We start from the raw sequence: 19,159 nt of genomic DNA on the forward strand, positions 1-19,159 counted from the left end.
AGGACCCAGTGTGGCGGGTAATTCACTTACCCACCTCTATCAGCTGCCCTCATGGCCTTGCCTTCCACCTGCGTGGCTCCTTGCAGCGTCCTCCCTAGCCTGGGGGTGGGGGTTGGGCGGCGCTCCCATCGCTCCCGGCCCGGGCACTCCGCAGCTGTGGCAGAGGCGCGTAGCGGGCGACCTGGAGGGGGGCGGGGCCCGACAGGCAGCTGGCACTCCACTCCCAGAGACGCAGGGGGTTCTCAGTTCACGCCAAGCAGACAGGCGAGGCGGCCCGGTCTCCAGCATCTCTGTCGGGCCCTACAGGAACAGCGGCAGCGATTGCAAGGACGGCCACGACCCGCACCCGCTCCCTCGGCCAGCAAGATGTTGCAGGTGTTCCCGGAGGGGAAGCCTAACCCACTACAGGACGCGAACCTCTGCTCACGCCTGGTATTCTGGTGAGCGCCCTGCCTGAGCTGAGATGTGCTGCCGAACCTAACGCTGCAGGCGCTTTTCCCCGGACCGAGGGTCGGCACGAGGGAGCGCTTTCCGGGGGCGCTCCTACTGCCCGGCTTCTTGCTTTTGGTGGAGCCCTCCCACGCCGGCGGGGTGATTTCTGCCTGTGCCTGGGCGCGCGCGGCGGGCGGGAACCTGACGGAGGTGGGGAGGGTGCCAGGGACCGGGTGAGTGGGGCGCATCTCTTTCCACTCGAAGGCCCGCTAACCTCCAGTTCCCGGGAGCGGGAGGCTGGGACGGTGCCCTGGGAGAGTCACCGCCCAGCTGGAGAAGGACTGGATCCCCACACTTCATCCTTAGACGGCTTCCCCAGTTACAGCTCCGGGGTTCGCAGTTCTGAACTAAAGTTGCACTCATTTACCCTCCAAACAAGCAGCTTATGAACAGCTTCCTTTATCTAATTAGTGCCCTGGACTGTTGTCATCTTCCAATAATGTCCCCACCTTTTCGCATATTCCTTGGGTGACAGCTGAGTTCAAACTTCACCCGGCCCCTTCGTCTCTGTGTCTATGACCATGTCTCCCTCTCTCCCGGTACACCTGTTACTGTATATTCTGGTATTTGGTTGTGGCAGATTTCATGTGCGTGAAAAACAGTTATTTTGTATTTAACGAATGGGAACAGTATTCTTGAACACGTTTTGCTTTTGCCTGGGACACACAGCCACTACTGAAGAATGTATTTGACCAGCCCCTTTTCTTAATTTGGAGTAGGAAATGGCAACCCACTCCAGTGTTCTTGCCTGGAGAATCCCACGGACAGGGGAGCCTGTGAGGCTACAGTCCACAGGGTCGCAAAGAGTCTGACACGACTGAGCAACTGAGCATTTCCTTACTTGCTAGTATTTCTGCTTCCTCCTTTGAGGACAACCCTGGGGATGGGGTCCTTGAAGCCTGTGGGGCCTTATCTCTAGCCTTTATGGAAGTGGTACACGGTCTTGAAGCAGGTGGTCCCGTTACCTAGTTAGACCTCCTTCTCATTGCCCTAGGACAGGCCAATAAATTGGGAGAGGGGTTGTTTGGGCAAGGGTTAGTCACTCTATTTGGAAAGTCAGATGTCTGAGTAGACTGCAGATTAATGTCCTAGAAAACCATCTTACCAAGGTTTGGACACTAGTTTCTTTTATAGAACAAAAAGGAGGGAAGTGAGGAGGTAAAGTAGAAAGGCCATTTGTTGTTGCTGAGTTGCTAAGTCATGTCTGAGTCTTTTGTGACCCCATGGACTGTAGCCTGCCAGGCTCCTCTGTCCATGTGATTTCCCAGGCAAGAATACTGGTGAGGGTTGCCATTTCCTTCTCCACAGGATCTTCCCCACCCAGGGATCAAACCCACACCTTGTGCATTGGCAGGTGGTTTCTTTATCACTTGGAGAAGGAAATGGCAACCCACTCCAGTACTCTTGCCTGGAGAATCCCATGGACAGAGGAGCTTGGTGGGCTACAGTCCATGGGTCGGACTTGACTGAGCAACTTCACGTTCACTTTCACTTTCTTTATCACTGAGCCACCTGGGAAACCCCCAAAGGTGCTAAGTTATTGCAGATATCTCCTGGTTTCCTCTGAGAGGGGATGTGTTAATATCTTTCCTCCTGAAGCCATTCATAGATGGTCTGGGTCAGGATGTTTCCTGTGAGCAAAACAAAGGTATTTTAGTTTAACATTAAGACTTGAGGGGCCATTATGTATACTTTGAGCTGTAGACATCCCTTTCCTGATTAACTTGTAGCAAAATCAATAGAATACAAAGGTTAAAATAAAAGAAATAGATCTAACATGGAATCTAATTTTTTCTTCACTGTTCTAGTCCTGCTCTGGAGTCCTTTGTTCTTGAAAGCACTGAAGGTCCTTGAGCTGGGAGGAAACACAGATGAAAAAGGGCTCAGAGGTGAAACTCTACTCCCACGCTCTTAGGCCATGCTGTGGGGCCTGCTGGGATTTTAGTTCCCCAACCAGGGATTGAACCCACACTCCTTGCAGTGGAAGTTCAGACTCTTAACCATTGAACCACCAGGGAAGTCCCTGAAACTTCAGGTTTTCCATCTAGTAGCTGAGACTATTAACTAGGTGGGTCTCAGCCTTTGGGCTTTGATCACACTTGGGTGATTATTAGATTTTTTGTGCTGAGAACCCAGTCTTTTCCTCTTTCCTCTATATTCTGATATTTCCTCTTTATGGGACCACCTAGAGGACCTCAGGGGGATGGGAGTTCCTATGCTTTTTTCCATTGTGGTGTTCAGTTTGTCTAGCTGCATTTCTGGGTTATTTGGTGGCTCTTAAGGAAAGAGGGGCCTAGAGGAAGGAATATGGATACGGTTACCTTATATGGTAACAAAGTAGGCAACTGTCTCCTTACTTCAGACAGTGCTATAGCCAAAATCTTGGCTTTCTCTGCCTACTGATGCCAAATAAAAAAATATGGAGACGGAGTTTGGAGGGAATAGAAAGATGGCTTTAAAAATCAGCCAGCAGAGGGAAGAACACAGCAGGCTAATGCCTCAAGAGCCATGTACCCCTACCCCGGGGAACCAAGAGACTTTATGTAGCCTGGCTCTTGTGGTCTTAGGGTAAATGATAAAGTTCAGAGTAATGATGTTTTTGGGCTTCCAAGGTGGCACAGTGGTAAAGAATCCACCTGCCGATGCAGAAGATGCAAGACAGGTGGGTTTGATCCCTGGGTCAGGAAGATCCCCTAGAGTAGGAAATGAAAACCCACTTCACATTCTTGCCTGGGAGACTCCATGGACAGAGGAGCCTGATGGGCCATAGTCCATGGGTTTGCAAAGAGTCGGACATGACTGAACACACACAGCACAGTGAAGTTTTTGCATTTTTTTTTCTTCCTGCATTATTTCAAAACAGTCACAGCTGGCATCAGGCAGCCTGGTAACTGGGGTCCACTTGTCTCTGGATTTTTGGCCTGCAGTCTTCTTTCTGAAATGCAAACAACTGTAAAGGGTAGTTTTCTGTAAGAGAGGTCAGGGAGAGCAAATACCAAGTGCAGGGTGTAATTTACCTAGTATTAGGGGGTTCTGGTTACACTACAGGTTAGTAACAGTTAAAGTAAAACTAGAAGTGATTAACTCTTTCAGGCCTGTCCATGTTTCTTCCCTAGACTGTTCACTGTTCTTACTTCCCTTGTTTTCAGGAGAGGAAAAACTTCATTTCTATTTTTGCTGCAATAGCAGGGCAAAGAACTCTCCAAGCATGTTCTGTTTGTGAGTTTCAAAGTGTATGTGCTTGGAAATGGGAAGATGAAGACTTCTAATTTTGGACTAGGAAACTGTGACCCTGAGAGACCTCTTTGAATTGTTTGGTATTTGATAGTAATAACACTGCTGCTGCTGCTGCTGCTGCTAAGTCGCTTCATTCATGTCCGGCTCTGTGCAACCCCATAGATGGCAGCCCACCAGGCTCCCCCATCCCTGGGATTCTCCAGGCAAGAACACTGGAGTGGGTTGCCATTTGCTTCTCCAATGCATGAAAGTGAAAAGTGAAAGTGAAGTAGCTCAGTCGTGTCTGACTCTTAGTGACCCCATGGACTGCAGCCTACCAGGCTCCTCCATCCATGGGATTTCCCAGGCAAGAGTACTGGAGTGGGTTGACATTGCCTTCTCCAATAATAACACTAGCTATGGATAATTACGTATGGATGATCAAAGCTATACTTTGATAGTTCTATCTTATAATCCCCTTGGTGGGTATATTTGCAAACCTGGGAACTCTTCAATTTCCATTAATAAAAGGAGTTTATATTTCTCCCTGTACCTTTGAAATGGGAATCTGAGTTCTTGTTCATGGAGTCCAAGAATGAACTTCACAAACATGCAAACACTCATGGTAGCAAATAAGCAGGATTTATTTTAAGGTAAAGAAAAGTACAAATCCCCAGCATAGACACTGAGAGTGCCCCAAAAGGTGAGAATTATAACAGTTCATGTCTTTATTAGTATTGATCTGTTCCTTTTTGGTTGGCTTGTGTCCCTGACATATGTAATCTTTGACCAATCAGTTTGAAGGCCCCTATGTACAGTTTGTCATCTTTATGGTTTTTTTTGATCCTCAGTTTTTCAGTTCTTTTAGACATTGAGTCGCTATTCTTGTGATTCTTTCTCATGACCCCAGGCCACTGTTTAAAGACTAGATGTATGGGTTAAGAGTTAATGGTTCATCTGGTATTTTTCTTCTTGATAAATTGGACAGCAGGTAATGATTGTCCTGTCTTGGGTCTGGATATTTGATGACCAACCAGACTGAGGTGGCATTCTTTTGGGTGCCTGGAAACTGGAACAAGTATAGCTTTAGGTTAATGGGTTGAGCTGTTTATTTGAGAGGGTTGCAATTAAAAAAAGGGACTGAGGTCTCAGACCTACACTGACTGCCTAGCAATTTCTACCTCACCATGAGAGGTAAATAATCTAACTTGGGCTCTCATGGAGAAAAAATAGAGAAAGGCCTTAAAATGTTTTTTTAGCAAGTTATTTATATTTATTTATTTATTTATTTGGCTGTTCTGGGTCTTTGTTGCGACATATGGGGTCCTTGTTGCTGCATGTGAGCTTTCTTTAATTGCAGCGGGCAGGGGCTGCTTTTGAGTTGTGGTGCATGGGCTTCGCATGGAGGTGGCTTCTCCTGTTGTGGAACACAGGTTCTAGGGTATGCAAGTTGTTGTAGCAGGCAGGCTCAGTAGTTGTGATGCTCAGGCTTAGTTGCCCCACAGCATGTGGGATCATAGTTCCTGGACTAGGGATCAAACCCCTGTTTCCTGCACTGGCAGGCAGATTCTTAACACTGGGCCAACCAAGGAAGTTTTGAGAGAAAGGCCTTTTTAAACTCAAGCAGAAAAACTGAGATCTCTGGTGCCATCCTTATGTAAAAATTAATTCATAAATGAACTCTACTTAATTGACTTAAAAGTAAACCCTTACAAATTAAATACTACTTGCAAATCTTTAAAACATTGGCCAAATATATTGCAGGTTCATATGATCTGGGTAATATTTAATACTGAATCATGTACTATTGAAGCTAGCTTAAGCTTGTTAGTTTGATTAACATAAGCATTTGTCAACAGGAAAAATAACTTGATATGATAAAAGGTAAACTCTATAGCAATACTTATATTTTGAAAACATCATCTCAAATCTCTTCAGATTTTGAAAACCTGAAACTAAAGCTGAATGATAAGAATTCAGTGACTATCTGTGCCATTTCAAATAGGATAAAATATTGGAACATTTGTTGCTGGGCAGGTCTAAGTTGATCTACCTTTATTTTCCTTGTTAGGAAAGGATGAGAATCCCAGGGACTGGGGAGCCTGGTGGGCTGCCATCTATGGGATCGCACAGAGTCAGACATGACTGAAGTGACTTAGCAGGAAAGGAAAAATAAAGCATAAGTTTCCAATCAGGAAGTGCTGGTATGACAAACAGGTCACAATTACTTGCCATTTGGTTTTCACTAGGAATTAGTAAGATTTTTAAGAGTTGAGGATTCTATTTTAAATATGTGACTCAGTTCAGTTCAGTTCAGTTCAGTCGTTCAGTCATGTCTGACTCTTTGAGACCCCATGAATCACAGCACGCCAGGCCTCCCTGTCCATCACCAACTCCTGGAGTTCACTCAGACTCACATCCATCGAGTCAGTGATGCCATTCAACCATCTTATCCTCATGTCCCCTTCTCCTCCTGCCCCCAATCCCTTCCAGCATAAGAGTCTTTTCCAATGAGTCAACTCTTCACATGAGGTGGCCAAAGTACTGGAGTTTCAGCTTTAGCATCATTCCTTCCAAAGAAATCCCAGGGCTGATCTCCTTCAGAATGGACTTGTTGGATCTCCTTGCACTCCAAGGGACTCTAAGTTCAGTTCAGTTCAGTTCAGTTGCTTAGCCGTGTCCGACTCTTTGCAACCCCATGAATTGCAGCACGCCAGGCCTCCCTGTCCATCACCAACTCCCAGAGTTCACTAAGACTCATGTCCATCGAGTCAGTGATGCCATCCAGCCATCTCATCCTCTGTTGTCCCCTTCTCCTCCTGCCCCCAATCCCTCCCAGCATCAGAGTCTTTTCCAATGAGTCAACTCTTCGCATGAGGTGGCCAAAGTACTGGAGTTTCAGCGTTAGCATCATTCCTTCCAGAGAAATCCCAGAGTTGATCTCCTTCAGAATGGACTGGTTAGATCTCCTTGCAGCCCAAGGGACTCTCAAGAGTCTTCTCCAACACCACAGTTCAAAAGCATCAATTCTTCAGCGCTCAGCCTTCTTCACAGTCCAACTCTCAGATCCATACATGACCACAGGAAAAACCATAGCCTTGACTAGAAGGACCTTAGTCGGCAAAGTAATGTCTCTGCTTTTGAATATGCTATCTAGGTTGCTCATAACTTTTCTTCCAAGGAGTAAGCGTCTTTTAATTTCATGGCTTCAATCGCCATCTGCAGTGATTTTGGAGCCCCCCAAAATAAAGTCTGGCACTGTTTCCACTGTTTCCCCATCTATTTCCTATGGAGTGATGGGACCAGATGTCATGATCTTCATTTTCTGAATGTTGAGCTTTAAGCCAACTTTTTGACTCTCCTCTTTTACTTTCATCAAGAGGCTTTTTAGTTCCTCTTCACTTTCTGCTATAAGGGTGGTGTCACCTGCATATCTGAGGTTATTGATATTTCTCCCGGCAATCTTGATTCCAGCTTGTGTTTCTTCTAGTCCAGCGTTTCTCATGATGTACTCTGCATAGAAGTTAAGCTGCTAAAAATAATAAAAGAAACATTTCAGGATATAGTAGGAAATGTTTTGAGTAGAAAAAGGAGTTTTATACATGGTTGAAATGAGGTTGAAAGTGAAAGTGAAAGTGAAGTTGCTCTGTCGTGTCCGACTCTGTGCAACCCCATGGACTGTAGCCTACCAGGCTTTTCTGTCCATGGGTTTTTCCAGGCAATAGTACTGGAGTGGATTGCCATTTCCTTCTCCAGAACTGAGGTTAGGTTAAACTTGATTAAGTAAATGGATTTTGTTATTAAAAGTAGGCTGGTACGGTATTAGATTTGTTTCCACTCTGCTAAGAAAATAAGTTTTACTTAGAATACTGCTTTTGATAACAGATTTTGTGAACTTCATTGCCTTTAAGTGATCTGTATTTGTTTGTAAATATTCACAGTGACCTATGATTCTTTTTTTTTAATTATTTATTTTTGATTGGAGGATAATTGCTTTACAATATCTTGTTGGTTTGTGCCATACATCGACATGAATCGGCCATAGGTATATATATGTCCCCTTCCTCTTGAACCTCTCTCCTGCCTCCCACTGCATCCACCCCTCTAGGCTGACACAGAGCACCAGCTTGAGCTCCCTGAGTTGTCATACAGCAAATTCCCACTGGTTATCTATTTTACATATGGTAATATATCTGTTTCCTTGTTATTCTCTCAATTAATCTGATCCTCTCCTTCCCTCACTTTGTCCACAGGTGTGTTCTCTATGTCTGTGTCTCCATCTCTGCCTTGCAAATAGGTTCATCAGTACCATCTTTGTCGATTCCATATATATATATATGCATTAAAATACAATATTTGTTTTCGTCTTTCTGACTTCAGTCTGTGTAACAGGCTCTGGGTTCATCCACCTCATTAGAACAGCCTCAAATGTGTTCCTTTTTATGGCTGAGTAATATTCCATTGCATATATGTACCACAACTTCTTTATGCATTCATCTGTTGATGGACATTTATGTTGCTTCCATGTCCTAACTATTGTTAATAGTGCTGCAATGAACATTGGAATACATGTATCTTTTTCAATTATGGCTTTCTCAGGGTATATGTCCAGTAGTGGGATTGCTGGGCACAGTGGACTATGATTCTATCTGACCAAATGTTTTGAAAACTTTTTGATATTTTTTACAGACTTACTACCAAATTCCAAAGTTCTTTTGACTTCAGCTAACTTTCGGTTGCTTCAGAGAGCCTCTGAACCATCTTAGAGAAAATAAATTTTAACTAGGATTGGTTTGTATGTTAAATTATACAGGAAGCATTGTCAAATGAATTTTAACCCCCTCAGAATATATAGTATGGATAAATATTATTAATATAAATATCACAGAAATTATATATAGGTTCTAAAATTTGAATGTCTTCTGATAAAATGTTACTAGTCATAATCTAGTTGTTACATTGTAATTAAGTCTTTAACTGTGCCTTTTAACTCTACTGTTTATAGACGGTTCTGATGCTTTTGCAAAAGTGCCTCATCTTCAAGAAGCTTCATAGGACTTTTTAAAAAAAATACAAATTTATTTATTTTAATTGGAGGTTAATTACTTTATATCACTTCATGGGAAATAGATGGGGAAACAGTGGAAACAGTGCCAGACTTTATTTTGGGGGGCTCCAAAATCACTACAGATGGTGATTGCAGCCATGAAATTAAAAGACGCTTACTCCTTGGAAGAAAAGTTATGACCAACCTAGATAGCATATTCAAAAGCAGAGACATTACTTTGCCGACTAAGGTCTGTCTTGTCAAGGCTATGGTTTTTCCAGTGGTCATGTATGGATGTGAGAGATGGACTGTGAAGAAGGCTGAGCACCAAAGAATTGATGCTTTTGAACTGTGGTGTTGGAGAAGACTCTTGAGAGTCCCTTGGACTGCAAGGAGATCCAACCAGTCCATTCTGAAGGAGATCAGCCCTGGGATTTCTTTGGAAGGAATGATGCTAACGCTGAAACTCCAGTACTTTGGCCACCTCATGTGAAGAGTTGACACATTGGAAAAGACTCTGATGCTGGGAGGGATTGAGGGCAGGAGGAGAAGGGGTTGACTGAGGATGAGATGGCTGGATGGCATCACTGACTCGATGGACGCGAGTCTGAGTGAACTCCGGGAGTTGGTGATGGACAGGGAGGCCTGGCGTGCTGAGATTCATGGGGTCGCAAAGAGTCGGACACGACTGAGTGACTGAACTGAATTACTTTACAATATTATATTGGTTTTGCCACACATCAACATGACATTCATAGGACTTTTTGATAAGTGCAGGTCTCTGATAAATTTTAAATGATACTGCTGAACTGGTACCACATTAAGAATCCTAATGGAAAATGTGATGGCTTCTAAATAAATTAATGAAGGTATTGATTACCAAGTAAACTGGTGAATGTGGTTATAATGTTTATGTTTTTTTTTTTTTTCTGGAATGCTATTGGTTTTGATCTGTTTTCCAGATACAGGGAAGTCTTCCCCTCAAGTTACTCATGACTTTTAGCAATTTGGTAAATTATCCCTCTGTGAATAAAATGAAATAGTTTTCTTTTTTTGAGGTGGGGGGCTGGTTCCTCCAGAAACTGGAGACTTTTGGGTTCTAAGAAGCCTTACTCTGCATATAAGTTAAATAAGCAGGGTGGCAATATACAGCTTTGATGTACTCCTTTCCTCATTCGGAACCAGTTTGTGCCATGTCCAATTCTAACTGTTGCTTCTTGACCTGCATACAGGTTTCTCAGGAGGCAGGTAAGGTGATCGGGTATTCCCATCTCTTTAAGAATTTTCCTGAGTTTGTTGTGATCCACACAGTTAAAGGCTTTAGCATAGTCAATGAAGGAGAAGTAGACATTTTTCCAGAATTCTCTTGCTTTTTCTGTGATCACAGATATTGGCAATTTGATCTCTGGTTCCTCTGCCTTTTTAAAATACAACTTGAACATCTGGAAGTTCTTGGTTCAGGTGCTGTTAAAGCGTGACTTGGAGAACTTTGAGCATTATTTTGATTGTGTGTGAGATGAGTGCAATTGTGTGGGTCTTTGTTTACTTGGCCAATTATCTTGTTTCTTTCTTCACACCTGACTGGTCCTTGGACCCTCCCCAAGATTTTGCCAAGATGGATCCCACTGCAGAGGCCTATAGGTGCATGTCTATACTTATTATGGTGTGAAGTCCCCTCCCTTTTCGAACTCTAAGGAGCCTTCTGTGCATGTGTGGAAGGGAAAGTTTCCCTTGACCTCAGGAGTGGGCACCTTATCTTTTTGTTTTAGCAGAGCTCCGCTTTTACCACTAGCTTTGTCACTGGAGTGTTTGGGTGAGAACAAAGCTTGAATTTTACTCCTCTTGACAAACCTGCCCGCAGTAGTAGATATAATGGTCATCTGAGTTAAATTCACCCATTCCAGTCCATTTTAGTTCACTGATTTCTAGAATGTCGATGTTCACTCTTGCCATCTCCTGTTTAACCACTTCCAATTTGCCTTGATCCATGGACCTGACATTCCAGGTTCCTATGCAGTATTGCTCTTTACAGCATCAGACCTTGCTTCTATCACCAGTCACATCCACAGCTGGGTATTGTTTTTGCTTTGGCTCCATCCCTTCATTCTTTCTGGAGTTATTTCTCCACTGATCTCCAGTAGCATATTGGGCACCTACTGACCTGGACAGTACCTCTTTCAGTATCCCATAATTTTGCCTTTTCCTACTGTTCATGGGGTTCTCAAGGCAAGAATACTGAAGTGGTTTGCCATTCCCTTCTCCAGTGGACCACATTCTGTCAGACCTTTCCACCATTACCTGCCCATCTTGGGTTGCCTTGCGGACATGGCTTAGTTTCATTGAGTTAGACAAGGCTGTGGTCCTAGTGTGATTAGATTGACTAGATTTCTGTGAGTGTGGTTTCAGTGTGTCTGCCCTCTGATGCCCTCTTGCAACACTTGCCATCTTACTTGGGTGTGGGGTATCTCTTCACGGCTGCTCCAGCAAAGCACAGCCTCTGCTCCTTACCTTGGATGAGGGATATCTCCTCCCGCCTGCCCTTCCTGACCTTCACCTTGGGATGGCTCCTCGAGGCCCTCCTGCCCCTGCACAGCCACCACTCCTTGGATGTGGGGTTGCTCCTCCTGGCCGCCGCCCCTGGCCTTGGGCGTGGGGTTGCTCCTCCAGGTCTCTGCCCTAGCCTCGGGCGTTAGGTTGCTCCTTCCTGCCGCCGCCCCTGGCCTCGGGCGCCGCCCCTGGCCTTGGACGCGGCCCCTGGCCTCGGATGCGGGGTGGCTCCTCTCAGGTGCTGCCCCTGGACTCGGACGCGGGGTAGCTCCTCCCTGCCGCTGCCCCTGGCCTCAGACTTGGGGTGGCTCCTCTCGGCCATCGCCCCTGTCCTCGGCCGCGGGGTAGCTCCTTTTGGCCGTTCCTGCACTGTTGCAGCCTGGCACTCTAGGCCGCTGCCCCTGACTCCATGGGAAATAGATGGAGAAACACTGGAAACAGTGTCAGACTTTATTTTTTTGGGCTCCAAAATCACTGCAGATGGTGACTACAGCCATGAAATTAAAAGATACTTGCTCCTTGGAAGAAAAGTCATGACTAACCTAGATAGCATATTCAAAAGTAGAGACATTACTTTGCCGATTAAGATCCGTCTAGTCAAGGCTATGGTTTTTACTGTGGTCATGTATGGATGTGAGAGTTGGACTGTGAAGAAAGCTGAGCGCCAAAGAATTGATGCTTTTAAACTGTGGTGTTGGAGAAGACTCTTGAGAGTCCCTTGGGCTGCAAGGAGATCCAGCCAATCCATTCTGAAGGAGATCAACTCTGGGATTTCTTTGGAAGGAATGATGCTAACGCTGAAACTCCGGTACTTATGGCCACCTCATGTGAAGAGTTGACTCACTGGAAAAGACTTTGATGCTGGGAGGGATTGGGGGCAGGAGGAGAAGGGGTTGACTGAGGATGAGATGGCTGGATGGCATCACTGACTCGATGGACGCGAGTCTGAGTGAACTCTGGGAGTTGGTGATGGACAGGGAGGCCTGGCGTGCTGTCATTCATGGGGTCGCAAAGAGTCGGACACGACTGAGTGACTGAACTGAACTGAACTGACAAACACTAGTTGTCTAGCCCAGGGTCCATCTATCTTCTACTTCAAACTCTCCACTTACAAAGGGAGTGCAAATGTGGAAACTGACACTGGTGTCAAGACAGACTCTCTGGAGGCTCTTGTCAGAGAAGCTGCTGACATGAGGAGGGGATGTGAACTGCCTGAAGGCTGAGATGGTTTAGGCTTTCAGTAACTAGTGATCATGAATGTATAGAAATGTGTAATTTCAAACCAGGATTCTTTACATTATTTTCAGAATATGATATGTGTTAATCTTATTGTTTTTCATTAACAGTCAGAAATCCACATGTTGTAAATGGAGGCTAGGTGAGCTCTCCAGGGCTCTTTCTCTGTTTCCCTTAAGGATTTAGTTTGATGAGTTTTGGCAATTTTATACAATAACTACAGCTCCAAACAAGATGTAGAACAGACTAAAGGTGCATTAAAATTTACAACTAATTCCTTATAGTGGAATAAATAGTATGACAAGTATAAGTTTATCTCCTGTAGTTTATTCTTGATTTTTGGGATCTTTATAGTCCTGCATCTGGTCAGCCTGAGAAGTGTCAACTAGTGTCCATTCAGGTGTGTCAAGTGGATAATTTATCTTACTGAGTCTTCCAGGTGTCCCCCAATGTGCTGACTCCCTTTCTCTGTTGACCCAAAGCACATAGACTATCAGATATTTCTCCAGCAAAAGTGGGTTTATTTGGGATCAGCAGAGAATTGCAATTCAGTGTCTGCAACCATGGTAAGTCACATGCAAGTCCCCAAAGGGCAAGGGAAGGAAAACTCTTTTATAGAGAGAAAGGAAGTTGTGAGGGTTATTGTGGTCCATAACTTTTCATTGGCTGAATCCTTGTAAGGAAAGAAAAGTCTTTTTTCTTGCTGTTGGACTATGCTAGTGTTGTAGGTGTGACATCCCACTTCTGGTCTTCTGACTATTTGAGGCTTTATTTACACCTCATTGTCTGTCTCCCAGGCTTTGTCTTCTCTGTGGGGTGTGGATCGCCTTTATCCTAATCTTGCCTATAACTGTTACTGTACACAAATTTGTGTGCTCTAAGCACAGTGAGGGTAAATGAGTGTAAATGTCAGAATTTGGAGCAGATCAATGTTTATTGCAGGGCCATGCAAGGAGATGGGTGGTTTCTGCCTTATTCAAACCCCAAAGTCCCCAAAGGGTTTCAGCAAAGTGTTTTAAAAGACAAGATGAGGGAGGGACACGGTTGGCTGGTGCAAATTTTTGGTGTCATAATCCTTTGTTCTTGCAGCTATCTATATGTCAGGCCACGAAGTTCCTGTGAATCTCCAACAAGACAAATATTATTCTCTGTTTTGCAATTTTTAAATCTCTGTATGACTGGAAAAGTGCTATATCCTTAAAGATCAGAGCCTTGAGAATGGGCTGTCCTTTATATTTCAGGCTATAGGCAATGTTCTTAACTTTATGCAAAAGTAAAAGAATATAAAGATTAAAGTAAAGGAAACAGGTCTAATGTGGAGTTCTTCCCTATTACAACTTTTTGATGGGGCCAGGGAACCCTGTCTTATCATGAAGATATCTCTGTGGATTTCTTCTTTGTGAAAGATAAGCCCCTGTAGACATTTTCTGTGTTTCTGTGTCCACCATGGGTGAAGATGGATGCCTGTAGTACAGTGAAAAAGTGTAGGCTACTGAATGACAGGACGGTCTTATCTTGCCCCTGAAAATTCTGTGTGGGTACATATGAGTGAAGCTCAGCTTTAGCTGGCTTAAAATTGGAAGGATGGGATGATCTTAATGTATTCACCCATTCTAGGGTTAAAGCCTCATGTTATTGGGGGTAGGGGATACCTGAAGACAGGAAGGTAACTTTTAGATCCATATAAAGATTAATAGGGCTTCCCTGGTGGCTCAGACAGTAAAGAATTCACCTGCAATGCAGGAGACCCAGGTTCTATCCCCGGATGAGGAAGATCCCCTGGAGTAGGAAATGACAACCCCCTCCAGAATTCTTGCCTGGAGCATCCTTTGGAAAGAGAAGCCTGGTGGCTACAGTCCATGGGGTTCAAAGAGTTGGACATGACTGAGCAACTAACACACACACAAAGATTAATGCTTTAAAAAAAATCTCTTATATTAGGTATATATCTAGAGATGACATTACTGATAATCACACCTATTGAATGCTTCATGAGGGCTCAGAATTTCTGTTACCATTTATACATATGTCTTATTTAATCCTCAGACATTCCTATGAGGCAGGCATCATATGAATACTTACTTTACAAATAAGGAAATATACATCCAGAAAGTGTGGGCAGCTTTTTAGGAGCCTCATAGCTGGGAAGTGTCTGTGCCCTAACTGCAACTGTACTCAGATCTTCAGCACACACTGAGGCTGGCAGTCCTCAGGTTCCTATTTACCTGGCGTTAACTCCCGCAGGTTGAGCGAATATTAAGTGAATATGCTAACTCAGTCTAGCAGACATTTAACAGTCATGTTAGTGACTGAATATGCTTTTTATATAGGGATGCATCTGGAGTGTGTTCTCCTGCTTTTTTATGGTGACTCTTGATTGCTGGAGGTGGTGTTGGCATCCTTATCCATACAGTCCTGAAGGCATCAAGCTATCAGTTCTCCTTGACTTCTTCACTCTCATCTGCTGACATCAAATCCTACTGATTCAACTTTAGACAGGCCCTTGGAATCACTCATTCTTTCAGTAAATGTTTCCTGAGTGTGAATGTGTGGGGCCCACAGGGAAGGCAGCTTCTGGAGTTTGTGTTCCTCGCCCCCCCCTGCCCCCGCCACAGTCCTCACCTAACACTTTTGGCTTCTCTTCCTCCCAGTGTGCATTCCTGCTACCAGTCTTTCCCCTAAAACAAACCCATGCTGTACTCTTGCTTAAAAACCTTTCCCACCTCCTGCTCTCAAGAGTAATTCTTTAGCCCTAGCCTTCACCCTGCTCATAACTTATATGCAGAGTACATCATGAGAAACACTGGACTAGAAGAAGCACAGGCTAGAATCAAGATTGCTGGGAGAAATATCAATAACCTCAGATATGCAGATGACACCACCCTTATGGCAGAAAGTGAAGAGGAACTAAAAAGCCTCTTGATGAAAGTGAAAAAGGAGAGTGAAAAAGTTGGCTTAAAGCTCAACATTCAGAAAACTAAGATCATGGCATCTGATCCCATCACTTCATGGGAAATAGATGGGGAAACAGTGGAAACAGTGTCAGACTTTACTTTTTTGGGTTCCAAAATCACTGCAGATGTTGATGGCAGCCATGAAATTAAAAGACGCTTACTCCTTGGAAGGAAAGTTATGACCAACCTAGATAGCATATTCAAAAGCAGAGACATTACTTTGCCAACAAAGGTCCTTCTAGTCAAGGCTATGGTTTTTCCTGTGGTCATGTATGGATGTGAGAGTTGGACTGTGAAGAAAGATGATCACCAAAGAATTGATGCTTTTGAACTGTGGTGTTGGAGAAGACTCTTGAGGGTCCCTTGGACTGCAAGGAGATCCAACCAGTCCATCCTAAAAGAGATCAATCCTGGGATTTCTTTGGAAGGACTGATGCTAAAGCTGAAACTCCAATACTTTGGCCACCTCATGTGAAGAGTTGACTCATTGGAAAAGACCCTGATGCTGGGAAGGATTAGGGGCAGGAGGAGAAGGGGACGACAGAGGATGAGATGGCTGGATGGCATCACTCACTCGATGGACATTAGTCTGAGTGAACTCCGGGAGTTGGTGATGGACAGGGAGGCCTGGTGTGCTGCGATTCATGGGGTTGCAAAGAGTTGGACACTACTGAGTGACTGAACTGAACTGAGCCTTCAAGGATTCTTCTGAGTCTGCTTTCTGATCCTTATCTTCCATCATTTCTTACACAGTTGCACTTATGATGAGTTGAGGCAGATCTTATAACTGTCCTGTCTTTGGAGGGCTATCAGAGCTAGGATTGGGGTCCTGTCTGCTGAAAGCCATGTCCCTCTGAGTGAGCTGTTGGATTACTAGGGCCATGGGAGTGAATGCAAGATAGCAGGCCAATGCCCACGTTGTTTTCCCAGCACCATGGCCAGAGGCTCATTTACACAACACTGTGCCCTCATCCTGGTTGGGTAGTACAATGGAGTGGCACCCCATCTGAAGCCAGATTATCTGAATACAGATCTGACCTCTGCTGCTTACCTGATCATCATACCCACCTTATCAGATGGTGAAAAACATTAAATGAATCAGACACACTGGTGAAACATTTAAAATAGAGTCTGGCAAGTAAGTAAGTAAGTAAGTGTTAGTCACTAAGTCATGTCTGCCTGTAGCCCACCAGGCTTCTCTGTCCATGGGATTCTCCAGGCAAGAATAGTTGAGCAGGTTGCCATTTGTAAATGGTAAATAAATACTAAAAGATAGTCATGCAACCTTCCTTTTATTTCTTAACAATTGTAAGATAACATTTTCTTCTGAAAATTGCCATGGTTTATTTCCCAAATGGATTAAAAATATAAAATTATGAATCCCATTTCTTACTCATAGGATCATAATCTCTTGTGATTATGTCGAGGTTGGAGTGAGGAAAGAAGTATTATCCTGAAATCTGAATTTTTAAACTTGTTTCTTGAGTGATTCAGATGCTAAAATTTTGGAACCACTTCTCAGGTCTTTCTTAGTCCTCAATGTCCATTTCTCTTTTAGAGCAAGGTAAGAGACCAAGGGTACTGATATGATTCTGATTCTCTGTGGCAGTGAAACTACATTGTATTATACAGTAATGATGGATAAAAGTCCTTATACACTTGTCCAAACCTATGGAATATACAACACTAAGAGTGAACTCTAATGTCTATGAACTTTGGGTGATAATGACAGATCAGTGTAGGTTCCTTGTTTATAACAAGTATACCTATCTGATGGGTGTTGTTGATAATGGGGGAGGTTGTACATATTTGTGGGGAAAGGGTATGTCATCTGAAAGTAAAAACACACAATCTAAAAGCTGAGGATTATGTTTTAGTTAGGCAGATAAAACTGAGGACTTCAAGTCCATGTGGCCTCTCAAGTAGCTCTGAGAGACATCTCTGAAGAGGTAAGGGAGACACCAGGTTATATAGGAGTGTCTGCAAAACAAAACTCCAGATTGTTGGAACACCAAATGATTACAGTTAATTAAAGAAAATCAGATACCCAAAGTTAAGGAACTTAGCACTTTTCTATGTCTGGGAAGATATAAGATGCAAGTGTGAGCCCATTGAAATCTTTCCTGTGATATGCACCTCAACAATCTGGGGCTTATATCCTATACTTTCTCTTCTTCAGTCTTCTTAGGGTGTGCCCTCAGGGGTGGTTGTGGCAGCTGACTGCTAGATGGGGGGTGTTTTGTTCCTATCCTGAGTTCCCTCAGGGCACACTGTTGGGACAACTATAATGTAGTGACTTGAGGACTGCAATATCCTTTGTTTACTGATATGGCAGGCAACTTTTTTTGTATAGGTATATAGGAACTCTGTACTGCTCAGTGTTGCTGTGACTGTATAACTGCGCTGAAAAAAATAAAGTCTATTGAAACAAAAAGGGTGTATTACTGAAAGCAAGTTTATGTACGTGACACACAGTGAAACAGTACTGAAATACTGAAGTTTGAAGCAGAGAAAGGTTTATTGCAGGGCCATGCGAAGAGACAGGTGACTTGTGCCCCCCAAACCCTAAATTTCCCAGAGTTTCAGCAAAGCAATTTTAAAGGCCAGGTAAGGGAAGGGGCCTTGTAGGGTATATAATTAGCTCATGTACAGTTCTCTGGTTGGTTGATGGTGTCACGGATTAACATTATCAATCTTTAAGCTTCAGGAGGCCTGGAGGCTATATGCTCATAGTATCAAGTAGTTAACATCTTCCTTTGGTTGGGGGCCGGGTTTCAAATTTGTAAAACAACTCAGGAATGTACATCAGATACTGTTATCTAGTTACTTTCAGTTCAGTTCAGTGGCTCAGTCGTCTGACTCTGCGACCCCATGAATCACAGCACGCCAGGCCTCCCTGTCCATCACCAACTCCCGGAGTTCACTCAGACTCACGTCCATCGAGTCAGTGATGCCATCCAGCCATCTCATCCTCTGTCATCCCCTTCTCCCCCTGCCCCCAATCCCTCCCAGCATCAGAGTCTTTTTCAATGAGTCAAGTCTTCGCATGAGGTGGCCAAAGTACTGGAGTTTCAGCTTTAGCATCAGTCCTTCCAATGAACACCCAGGACTGATCTCCTTTAGGAGGGACTGGTTGGATCTCCTTGCAGTCCAAGGGACTCTCAAGAGTCTTCTCCAACACCACAGTTCAAAAGCATCAATTCTTCGGTGCTCAGCTTTCTTCACAGTCCAACTCTCACATCCATACATGACCACAGGAAAAACCATAGCCTTGACTAGGCAGACCTTTGTTAGCAAAGTAATGTCTCTGCTTTTGAATATGCTATCTAGGTTGCTCATAACTTTCCTTTCAAGAAGTAAGCATCTTTTAATTTCATGGCTGCCATCACCATCTGCAGTGATTTTGGAGTCCCCCCAAAATAAAGTCTGACACTGTTTCCACTGTTTCCCCATCTATTTCCCAGGAAGTGATGGGACCAGATGATCGTTTTCTGAATGTTGAGCTTTAAGCCAACTTTTTCACTCTCCACTTTCACTTTCATCAAGAGGCTTTTTAGTTCCTCTTCACTTTCTGCCATAAGGGTGGTGTCATCTGCATATCTGAGGTTATTGATATTTCTGCCAGCAATGTTGATTCCAGCTTGTGCTTCTTCCAGCCCAGCATTTC

General features: G+C 44.1%; 1 protein-coding gene across 1 annotated transcript in view; it reads left to right on the forward strand.

Moving 5' to 3' along the window:
* The first annotated feature begins 366 nt into the window (after positions 1 to 366).
* LOC138089044 (ATP-binding cassette sub-family C member 4-like) overlaps positions 367 to 19,159 on the forward strand; it is a 309,781-nt gene continuing 290,988 nt past the window's right edge. Inside the window, exon 1 of the mRNA XM_068984368.1 lies at positions 367 to 440. Within this exon, the coding sequence (XP_068840469.1) occupies positions 367 to 440 (74 nt within the window). The remainder of the gene's footprint in view (positions 441 to 19,159) is intronic.

Source organism: Capricornis sumatraensis, chromosome 12, assembly GCF_032405125.1.
Source record: "Capricornis sumatraensis isolate serow.1 chromosome 12, serow.2, whole genome shotgun sequence".
NCBI lineage: Eukaryota > Metazoa > Chordata > Mammalia > Artiodactyla > Bovidae > Capricornis > Capricornis sumatraensis.